Source organism: Geotrypetes seraphini, chromosome 10 (assembly GCF_902459505.1).
Source record: "Geotrypetes seraphini chromosome 10, aGeoSer1.1, whole genome shotgun sequence".
Lineage (NCBI taxonomy): Eukaryota > Metazoa > Chordata > Amphibia > Gymnophiona > Dermophiidae > Geotrypetes > Geotrypetes seraphini.
The window spans coordinates 145,469,237-145,481,141 of record NC_047093.1 but is presented as its reverse complement, the minus strand read 5'-3'; the positions used below and the strand labels follow the sequence as shown (position 1 = coordinate 145,481,141).

Below are 11,905 nucleotides of genomic sequence, written 5' to 3'. Positions count from 1 at the left end.
TGCAGTGTTTGTGAAGATTAAATATATTGACCATGGAAAAGGCAATTATAGTAATATGAACAGTTATGGTTTGTCCCAGAAATTGGTAATTTGCCATCTTCAGTTATCCTTAATTCCAGTGATATATTGCATATAGAATCATCTTCTAGTATTGGGTATTGTTTTGGATTCTTCTCTCTCTTTTCAATGCCAGGTAAATAATCCTACCAAAAAATGTTTCTTTAGTCTTCGCACGCTGAGAAAGTTTGTCATCTGTTCCATCAAGATACACACTAGGGACAGAGATAGTACCACAGAAAAGTGGAATATCAAATGCATGACTTATACAAGTTCCTGCTGAACCAGAACATACCAGGTAGGGCAAGTCTTATGTTCTTATACACAGCCCTGGCAATGCAGCTCATGCCAGCCCTGCAGCATCTCTCACAATTTCAGTGCTCAACACACATACAGAATTAACATGCTCTTCAGTCCTTCCCTGCAACACTCTTCTATTTAATTTAGGAATTTATAAATCACCTTTACAGACCAAATTTTTTAAGAAGCCCTCTTTCCCTCCTTCCCCTCACAACTCTTCTAACATAGTAACATAGTAGATGACGGCAGATAAAGACCCGAATGGTCCATCCAGTCTGTGCCCAACCTGATTCAATTTAAAAAAATTTTTTTTAATTTTTTCTTCTTAGCTATTTCTGGGCAAGAATACAAAGTTTTACCCGGTACTGTGCTTGGGTTCCAACTGCCGAAAACTCTGTTAAGACTTACTCCAGCCCATCTACACCCTCCCAGTCATTGAAGCCCTCCCCTGCCCATCCTCCACCAAATGGCCATATACAGACACAGACCGTGCAAGTCTGCCCAGTACTGGCCTAGTTCTTCTGATGTACATTACTCTTGTCTTGCCACTCCCCCTGCTACTTCGGTATAGAAATGCACACACAGAGTTTTACCAATGCACATTATTCCTGCCTGGCAGCTCCCCCTGTAGAAAGACCACTATACATCTTTACCAGAGCTCTCCAGCCACTACCTACTAAATGGGTTCTCTTTTACTATTTTAGAATAAATCTTTTTTTATTAAAAAGAAAGCACCAATGAACAATATAAAACAGGAAAACTGAGATTTTCAATATGAAACAGAGGTATTCCTTCCCCCCTTCCCCACCGTACAATATGACACATAGATATCCCGAATATATACACAAAGAAGTTATAACATCAAAGAAGTGTCAATGAATCACCATAAATCCAAAGCAACAACCCCACCTCACCCATCCACCTGTATCCATCCCTGTGTTCCGAGATGCAATCAAAACAAGAATCTGAATACCAAAAGGATCAACACACTGTGCTTTTACTATTTTAGACCATGGCAAGATAGTGGAAACGATAGAGGGTAGGAAGATGGCAGGGGCATGCCTTATATCCACTGGTATAATAGACCTAAAAAGGATTCGTGATCAGGTGGGCCCAGGTTCCTTCGCCGTGGTCCGCTTTGTGCCTATTCTCGTTGGCCTCACTCATTTCTTTGATCTGTTTGACAAGAAAGTACTTGTCCCGACCCTCCTGAAAGGAAAAGAAAAGCCATCTCAAATTTTGAATGTTCAAAATTAACAACATAAGAGTTAGATATTAATAACCACAAAAATATGGGTTATAAATGCAGACGATTGTCCTAACTCAAGAAGGTCTCTGAAGGTTGACTGATAAGACTTGATCCTAGGAGTACTAAATCCTATTTTTCTAATTATTGGACAATATCTCCTCAACAATGGAGATCCTCCTTTAGCTAAATGCCAGAAAAAAAGATCCATCGAGAACTGGAGACCATGAAAGGAGGATCAAATTAAAATTAGGAAATATTTAATTGTGAAAAAGGTGGTGAAGGCAGCCTCCCATTGAAGGGAGTGGAGGAAGAAATAGTAATAGATTTCAAGAAAGTTTCAAGTTTTTATTATGCTTAATATACCTAAGGTGACCATACGTTCCGTTTTGAACGGGACAGTCCCTTTTTTAGATCCCCTGTCCCGTTGTCCCCACTCACAGCTTCGGGACGCCAAAATGTTCCGTTTTCAGAGAGGGCGTCCTGAAGCTGTGAGTGGGGACAACAGGACAGGGGATCGCAGCCTGGATTCAGCAGCGGCAACATCATCGCTCGGGCCCTGCTGACCCTATCTCTCCACCCCAAGCAAACCCTTCCGACCCTCCCAGCGAGATGACCGAGCAGCAACTCTCCAGTCCAGTAGTATCGGCAGCTGCAGCACGCTAAACAGGCTGCTTCGCGGCTTTCTCCTGCCCCTTCGTGGCTTTCTCCTGTCCCTCTGCTGCGTCACTGATGACATCATCAGTGACGCTTCACCGGCAGGAGAAAGCTACAAAGCAACCTGTTTAGCGTGCTGCAGCTGCCGACGCTACTGGACTGGAGGGTTGCTGCTCAGTCATCTCGCTGGGAGGGTCGGAAGGGTTTGCTTGGGGAGAGATAGGAGGGTCAGCAGGGGTTCGGCTTGGAGAGGGGAGAAGCGGTCTGCCTCGGTGGCGCCATTACCTTCTACGGGCAGCAGCAGCGTTTACAATTCGCTGCTGTTGCCAGCTTCAGGCCTTCCTCTCTGCCGGGTTCTGCCTACATCCTGTTTTCATGAAGACAGGACCCGACAGAGAGGAAGGCCTGAAGCCAGCAACAGCAGTGAATTGTGAATGCTTCTGCTGCCCGATGAAGTTCAGGACACCAAGCCTTGGGTGACAGAAGGAGGAAAGGGAGCAGAGGGAGAGAGAATTGGGGAGAGTGTTGCTGTACCCAACTGGAGGGAATGAAAGGAGATGCCAGGGCTTGGAGGGAAGAAGAGATGCCAGGGCATGGAGGGAAGGAGGAAGGTATGCCAGACCAAGAGAAAAGGAAAGGGGAAAGGAAGAAGGAGATGTCAGAGCATGGAGGGGGAGGGAGAGATGGAAGAAAAGGAAAGGAGAGAGATACCAGGGAATCAGGGAAGGGATGATACCAGACCGTGGGGTGGGAAGGATAGAAAGGAGAAGAGAGAGATGCTAGAGCATAGGGGAGGGGTGGTGACAGAGAGAGAAAAACAGAGAGGTGACAGAGCTGAAATCAATCATGTACAAAGGAGAGAAGGGGCACAGGATAGATAGTTTATTGAAGGAGCATAGAAAAAGGAAAGATGCCATATGGAAGAGAGAGAGAGAGAGTGGACACTGGATGGAAAGAGCAGAAAGGGCAGTGAATGGAAGGGGCGAGACAGAGGGTGAACAGTAGATGTAAGGGGTAGAGAGAGGGAAACAGACACTGAATGGAAGTGTGGGGGAGAGGAGGGACAGCCGCTAAATGGAAGTGTGAGGGACAGGGGGAGCAGACACTGGAAGGAAGTGGGGAGGAGAAAGAAAAAAGGGCACATGCAGAATTGAGGGAAGAGGATAGAGTTAGTTACTTGAAGGGGTGAGGGAAAGAGGTGGCAAGCTATAAGTAAACACAGTGAAAGAGGGAAATTGACTGAATAGTAAAAAAGAATTTAGACAGAGGCAGAAAATAAATTGAGAAGGAAGACCAGGGAAGAACAGGAGTAAGGGAGCGGAGAGAGAGATGCCAGAGCAGGGGGGAAGGAGAGGAGACAGATACCAGACCTGGGAGGAGGAGGAGAGGAAAGAGACAGATACTAGATCTGAGGGGAAAAAAGGAGGAGAGAGATATGCTAAAATCTGCTGGGAGGGAGGAAGGAAAGAAGGAGAGAAAGAGGCAGAGAAAGGGGGGGGTTGTAAGCACATTAGAAAGACTACAGAGAAAAAGGCTTGGACGAAAGTGGAAAGACAAGAGGCAGATGCAGGACTATGGGAGGTTCAAACAGAGGGGGAGAGAGAGGGAGACCTGGAACAAAGGTAGAAAGGAGAACTGACACTGAATCTGGGGAGGGTAACAGAAGGAAAAGAGAGAGAGACCTGGACCCAAAGAAATGTTGAATGCAAAAGAAAGAAAGAAATATTGGATGCAGAGTCAGAAGGAAGTGCAACCAGAGACTCATGAAATCACCAGACAACAATGGTAGGAAAAATGATTTTATTATCAATTTAGTGATCAAAATGTGTCTGTTTTGAGAATTTATATCTGCTGTCTATATTTTGCACTATATTTGTCTATTTTTCTATAGTTACTGAGGTGACATTGCATATTTTAAAGTAATCTGCCTTGACATCTTTGAAAAAACCCTGAAACTCGTAAATTATAATTAACATTTTCTCTGCGTACAGTGTGCTTTGTGGGGGTTTTTATATTTTATGTTTACCATTATGAATTAATAAAATATTGTGTGTACATGAAAATGAATGGAAGAAATTGGGGGCGGGGCTGGGGATGGGGCTAGGGTGGGATTGGGGGCAGGACTGAATATTAATAGATGCCCCGTTTTGATGAAAAAAATAAATGGTCACATTAGATATACCACATCTTACAGGGTATCGATGTGGTTTACAATTTAATAATATACCGTAATAATATGTTAATGAGGATAGAAAAGTGAAAGATAGATGGGAACTACAATTTTGATAGGGTAAGCAAGAATGCTGTACAGCCAGTCAGAGCACCCCCACCCCCAACCAAGTCCAGATTTGAGTCTAAGTTTGATGAAGCTAGTTGAAACTGTTTTTAAAGAGATAGGTCTTTAGTAATGTTTTGAAGTGATCTAAGGAGCAGTCTAGCCTGAGGTCATTTGGAAGAGCATTCCATAGAGCTGGGCCGGTAACTGAGAAGACATTATTGCGAATCAAATTGTAGGTCCAGATATACTATAACTTATTTCTGAACATATGAAGAGAAACCTAAGTTGCTTACCTGTAATGAAGGGTCTAGACCAGGGGTGTCAAAGTCCCTCCTAGAGGGCCGCAATCCAGTCAGGTTTTCAGGATTTCCCCAATGAATATGCATGAGATCTATTTGCATGCACTGCTTTCATTGTATGTTAATAGACCTCATGCATATTCATTGGGGAAATCCTGAAAACCGACTGGATTGCGGCCCTCGAGGAGGGACTTTGACATCCCTGCTGTAGACAGCAGGATTAAGCAACTACACAGATGGTGATGTTCCTTCAATAGACCCAGAGCAAAGAACATCCTCCAAAGATCAAAGATCCAAAGTTTGATTCTTCTTCTATTGTGCACTGCTGCCCTACTACTGGCAGCTAGTGTCTTGTGTTCAGTTCATATTCAGAATCAAACGCCTTTAGCTTGGAGCGGAAGGTGGGCAGGAATGTTTGGCTGCACGATCCTACTAGTTGTCTACAAAGAATTCTTGTTATAGGGAAGCAATTTAACTTTTATCCCAGGACAAGCAGGCAGCATATAAGAACATCTATATAATAAAACCGTAAGCGGCGCATGCGCAGTCTTATCAGCGTGCTTCCGTAATCCGTATGTCCGTGGCCGCCAAGACTGCAGCATGCCCCGCTCTTTCTACGGCCCCACGCGGCACTTCACTACATTTTCGCCAGAGCGGTTTGCCAAGATAGGGGAAGCTGAACAGCTCACTCCCGCCTCTGCTCGACTTCCTGTTCACAACCCCCCCCCCCCCAAACAACCGCATAGGAAAAACTCACTCCCTGCTCTCCTGCCACGGCGTTTGCTTCCTCTACTCGGCACGGCGCTTTACCCGGCAGACATTGAATAAAAGGTTGCCTCCCCCTGCCGCTCTGAATACCTGACCGCCTAACTTTAAACCCGCGGCTGCAGCTGCTTTGAAGACCTGGCCTGGCCGCCTAACTTTAAAACCACGAACTAAACAGGTATGTAGTTCTTCCTTTCACCTGAACTCGCCTGCTCCCAGTGGGCCAAGAGAGAGGGGGGAGTGGCTGCCGTGGTGATCTGGCCGACTCCCTGGTGACAGGAGCCGCGGCGGCACCTTTAAAGTGAAAAAATAACTGTGGCAAGGGAGCCGGCCAACTGGCAGTTCAAGTTGGAGCTTCAGTCTGGCCTGCTCCCTGCCGTATTGTATTTTTTAGTTGAAAGAAGCGGCGGTGGCTCCTCTCACGATCCCCGCCTGGGTCAGACTTCCGACGCAGGTGGGGATCATGAGAGGAGCCACCGCCGCGTCTTTCAAATAAAAAAATACAATATGGCAAGGCGGGCAGGGAGCAGGCCAGACCAAAGCTCCAACTTGAACTGCCAGTTGGCCGGCTCCCTTGCCACAGTTATTTTTTCACTTTAAAGGTGCCGCCGCGGCTCCTGTCACCAGGGAGTCGGCCAGATCACCACGGCAGCCACTCCCCCCTCTCTCTTGGCCCACTGGGAGCAGGCGAGTGAAGCCCGGTACTTCCGGGTAGCTAAGGGGCGGAGCGCGGCGCGTGCTCAGGGTCCGGGTGGAGAAGCCGGTGCTACAGCCGCTTGCACACATTAGCACTGGCTAACGCAACCCGGGTAAGGGAGGTCAAGTTTGGGAGGATCGCTCAGACTTGGGACTGGCGTTCACCTTCGCCCAGAGGTTTGTCGGCGGTGGGAGGGTCAGGAGCAGGCCAGATCGAGCAGAGCAACGGCACTAAAAGAAGGGGGAGGGGCCAAACGGAGCAGACCAGATCGTGGTAAGAGAAGGGAAAGGGGGGTGGGGGAAAATGCTGCTACTGCTATACAGGGACTTGGAGGGGAAGGGAAATACCGCTGCTGCTTCTGCACAAGAAAGGGGGGGATAGGAGGGAAATGCTGTTGCTGCTGCATAGGTAAGTGGGATGGAAATGCTGCTGCACAGGAAAATGGGGGAAAATGACAGACAGACAGCGGGAGGGAGGGAGACAGAAAGAAAGAAAGACACAGGGGCAGGGAGAGGAACAGAAAGACAGACAGAGAAAGGGGGCCATGGAGAGAGAAAGAGAGTCAGCGGAAGGGAGACAGACAGACATGTATTCTAGCACCCGTTAATGTAACGGGCTTAATGACTAGTAAGAACATAAGAACATAAGAACTGCCATCTCCGGATCAGACCTTTGGTCCATCAAGTCCGGCGATCCGCGCACGCGGAGGCCCTGCCAGGTGTACCCTGGCGTAATTTATAGTCCATCATATCTTTATATGCCTCTCTTAAGGAGATATGCATCTAGTTTGCTCTTGAAGCCTAGGACGGTCGATTCCGCAATAATCTCCTCTGGGAGGGCATTCCAGGCGTCAACCACTCTCTGAGTGAAGCAGAACTTCCTGACATTAGTCCTGAACCTGTCCCCCCTTAGCTTCATTTCATGTCCTCTAGTCCGTGTCAAATTGGACAATGTAAATAATCTTCTCTGCTCTATTTTGTCGATTCCTTTCAGTATTTTGAAGGTCTCGATCATATCCCCACGCAGTCTCCTTTTCTCTAGGGAGAACAATCCTAGTGTTATAAGTCTATCCTCGTATTCCAGTTTCTCCATACCCTTCACCAGTTTTGTTGCTCGTCTCTGCACCCTCTCCAGCAGTTTTATATCCTTCTTTAGGTAGGGAGACCAATGTTGGACGCAGTATTCCAAGTGTGGTCTGACCATTGCCCTATAAAGCGGCATTATAACTTTCTCCGATCTACTCGAGATTCCTTTCTTTATCATGCCCAACATTCTATTTGCCTTCTTTGCCGCTGCCGCGCATTGTGCCGACGGCTTCAGGGTCCTATCTATCAGTACACCCAGGTCCTTTTCTTGTTCACTCTTCCCCAGAGTTGCACCTGACATTGTATACTCGTATTCCTTATTCTTATTGCCTAAATGCATTACCTTGCATTTCTCCACATTGAACTTCATCTGCCATTTCTCCGCCCATGTTTCTAACCGACACAAGTCGCTCTGGAGTTCCTCTCTATCCTCCTGCGATCTGATTGCCCGGCATAGTTTTGTATCATCTGCAAACTTGATGATCTCACTGGTTGTTCCTTCCTCCAGGTCATTGATATAAATATTAAAAAGGATCGGCCCAAGTACCGAGCCCTGTGGTACACCACTAGTCACTTTCTCCCAGTCGGAGAACTTCCCATTTATGCCCACTCTCTGCTTTCGGTTTTCCAGCCATTTGCCTATCCACCTTTGTATATCCCCCTCTATGCCATGGCTTTGTAGTTTCCTGAGAAGTCTTTCATGTGGAACTTTGTCGAACGCTTTCTGGAAGTCCAAGTATATTATGTCCACCGGCTTCCCACTATCAATTTGCTCGTTCACAGTCTCAAAAAATTGGAGTAAATTCGTCAAACATGATTTCCCTTTCCTGAATCCATGTTGACTGGGTTTCATCAAGTCGTGTGCGTCCAAGTGCCAGACTATGCTATCCTTGATCAGTGCTTCAACCATCTTGCCGGGGACAGACGTAAGACTCACAGGCCTATAGTTGCCCGGTTCCCCTCTCGATCCTTTTTTAAAAATTGGCGTGACGTTCGCTATCCTCCAGTCGTCCGGTATCTGTCCAGTTCTGATTGTCAGGTTTGCAAGTTTTTGCAATAACTCTCCGATTTCAACCTTCAATTCCTTTAAGACTCTCGGGTGAATTCCATCCGGTCCAGGGGATTTGTCTCTTTTAAGTTTGTCGATCTGATAGTATATCTGGTCTAAGTCCACTTCAACTGTGGTGAGGCTGTCTTCTATTTCTCCTGCAAACACTTTCTCCGCTTCAGGTATTGTTGAGGTGTCCTCCTTCGTAAAGACGGACGCAAAGAAGGAATTTAGTTTGTCTGCGATTTGTTTATCTTCCTTGATGTACCCTTTTCTTCCCTGGTCGTCCAGGGGTCCCACTGCCTCTTTTGCAGGTTTTTTCCCTTTCACGTATCTAAAGAAGGGCTTGAAGTTTTTGGCCTCCTGGGCTATTTTTTCCTCATACTCCTGTTTGGCATCCCTCACCGCCTTGTGACATTTCTTCTGATCATCTTTATGTTTGTTCCAGGCTTCGGTTGTCTTTATGCATTTCCATTTTTTGAAAGAGTCCTTCTTTTCTTTTATGGCTTCCTTCACCTGTATGGTAAGCCATGCCGGTTCTCTTTTGCTCTTTGTTCTCCGATCTTTGGAAATCCTCGGAATGTAGAGATCTTGTGCTTCTGTGATAGTATTTTTCAGTAGGGACCATGCCTGATCTACCGTTTCAAGTTTGTCCACCATCTTCTCGAGTCGTTTTTCTACCATGGCTCTCATGCGATCGTATTTACCCTTTTTAAAGTTTAAGGTGGTGGTTAAGGTTTTGGCATGTTTCCCTTTCCCGATGTCAAGTTTAAAGTTGATTACATTGTGATCACTCGTTCCCAGTGGAACCACGACTTCCACTTCTGTTATCGGTCCCGTGAGGCCATTTAGGACCAAATCCAAGGTGGCGTTGCCTCTTGTCGGCTCTTTTACCATTTGTTCCAGGAAGCAATCCCCTAGCACCTCCAGGAACTTGGCCTCCTTGCCGCAGTTGGAGGTTGCTAGTTTCCAGTCTATCCCTGGGAAATTGAAGTCTCCCAATATAATTACATTTCCTGTCTTGCATTCTTGTTTGATTTCCTCCATCATTTCTGAGTCAGTTTCCTCCGCCTGTCCTGGGGGACGATAGTAAAGGCCAATTTTCGTATCTGCGCCATATTGACCAGGAATTTTGATCCAGAGTGACTCAAGCTTCTCTTTCATTTCTGTTGTAACCATTTCAACAGAATCTATTCCCTCCTTAACATATAGAGCAATACCTCCACCTTTCTGCCCTACTCGATCTCTTCTATACAGTTTGTATCCTTGTAGTACTGTGTCCCATTTGTTTTCTTCATTCCACCATGTTTCTGTTATGCCAATGATATCCAATATGTCATGTCTTGCTATTGTCTCTAGTTCCCCCATTTTGTTACCTAGACTTCTAGCATTCGTATACATACATCTAAGTTCCCTTCGTGTTACCTTTTTGGACCTTCTACTCTTGGCCGTCCCTATAGTTTCAATTACGGTATCCTTTACTGCTCCTGTGTTATCGCCCTTGTTTGCTGTGTGGTCGTCCCCTCCTGTGTCTGAGTTGTCCCTTCCTGCTTTTTCTCCCTTATTGGCTGTGAGGTCGTCTTCTCTTGTGTAGGAGTAGTAGTCCTTGGCTTCTTCGTCGGGGCATCCCGCTATCCGTGCCATCGACCGGTGGTCGACTGTCGGCTTTCCCCTATCTTTCAGTTTAAAGCCTTCTCGATTGCCTTCTTCATGTTGCCTGCCAAAACTCTTGCTCCTTCCTTGTTGAGGTGTAGTCCGTCCCTTCTGTAGTACTTGCTTTTTCCCCAGAACGCCGTCCAGTTGCGCACGTATGGGTGAAGTCACCAACGGAGCCCCGGTACGGACCACTTTAAAAGTGCATTGCCACTTTAAGAGTTTAGAAAGTTTGCGATAGTCCAAACCGCGCATGCGTGAGTGCCTTCCTACCCGATGCAGGGCGCGTGGTCCTTCAGTTTCTTAGTTTCCGCAGAGCTAAGAAGTTGCGTTTTTTTTGCTGCCTTCCTGCTCTCCAGTTTCTGATTTTTCAGTCAGTTTTTTTCTTTTATTTCAATTTTAGTAAAAAAACAAAACCCAATATATATTAAAGCAAATTTTTTTCTTTTGCCATCGTCATTTTAGCCTCGGTGGGGCCTTATGGGTCGCCATACTGTTATTTCTCCACCTTATGGCTGTTTTACCATTCAGGACACTCCTGATAATTTTCCATCTGGGCGGTTGCTTTACTGGGGTAGATGTCTTCATCGACATCCACCAACAGTTCTCGCCACTTTCTACTTCCCCTGCTCTTCTCCTCGCCAGTGCATTCTCATGCGGGTTCTTCAGAAGCAGTTTCCCTTCAGCTCCATCAGAAATCCGGCATCCGCCGGCGTCAGTAATATGATGCCCAGCACACTTCTGGCACCACTAATCCAGCCCGCACCGAGATTGATATTGCTGCCTTGGGCCCGCTCCTACCTAGGTAAGTTGGCTCACAAGTTTCTCCTTTGGGTTTCAGGTCATTGTAGCAGTGAGTCAAGTCCTGCCAACCTCGATCAACCCCATCTCTGGCTCCGCTTTGATATCGATGAGTGCCTCGATACCAGCATACCCATCTTCGGAGCGTGGAGCAGTACCGATTGTACCGGTTAACAGGCCAATGGTACCGGTGTTTTTTCTTTCCTGCAGTAATTTTTTCCACTCCACTCCTGATGTGTGCCTTGATACCGACATTTTCATCTCTGGAGAGTAGACCCTCACCGATGGTACCGGCAACGCAGCCAGAAGTACTGGTGTTTTCCTCTTATGCAGCAGATTTCATTCAGTACTTTGAGTACATGTCCAACTACATTTTCAGTTGTTCGTGCCGACGCCTTTGTCGACACTGATAGCACTTGCACAGGAGTCTCCAACGGTTCTGACAACTCATATGAAGCAACGCCGGTCCTCTTTAACATTGTCGGTGTCAGTCCGGTCTGGGAAGGCCCTGCAGAAATTAAACTGTGTCCACCCTTCAACACCGAATCCCTGACATCGATTCTGTATAGTTTGGGATTTAAATCTCTGGGGGGGTTTTGAGCAAGCCCCCAATCTCTCTGTAGCGGTGGGTTTTTCAACACATGCTTTTCTTTTCCACTTCAGTGGTGTCTGAGGAATTATCTTTTTCAAGATTCCTTAGGGGACTATCTGCACCTTGTGCCATTCCCTTGGAAGTTGACTCTGCAAAGTCTAAAGAATTTTAGATACCTTGACCTATAGTCAACTACCCAAGGCTCTTCGGATTCCCTTCCATGATATCTTACGGGAGACTTTTTATATGCCTTTAAAAACACTGAGGATGTTTCAGTGAATCCCTACTGGTGGAGTCAATTCTACAGGCTAATGTATTTCTGGACAGAGTGGGTACAGCGATGTACCGGTTGGCCAATCGGCTTACCAGAATCCTATCCTGACTAACTGGTCCAGTAACCCAGTGGCGTACCACGGGGGGGCGGTCT

The 11,905-nt window shown here is 46.6% G+C and overlaps 1 protein-coding gene across 1 annotated transcript in view; it reads right to left on the bottom strand.

Moving 5' to 3' along the window:
- Window positions 1-1,323: 1,323 nt before the first annotated feature.
- The window catches only part of TMC4 (transmembrane channel like 4), a 66,620-nt gene continuing 56,038 nt past the window's right edge, over window positions 1,324-11,905 (bottom strand). Inside the window, exon 16 of the mRNA XM_033961074.1 lies at window positions 1,324-1,566. Coding sequence (XP_033816965.1) covers window positions 1,444-1,566 — 123 coding nt within the window. The 3' untranslated portion in view covers window positions 1,324-1,443. The remainder of the gene's footprint in view (window positions 1,567-11,905) is intronic.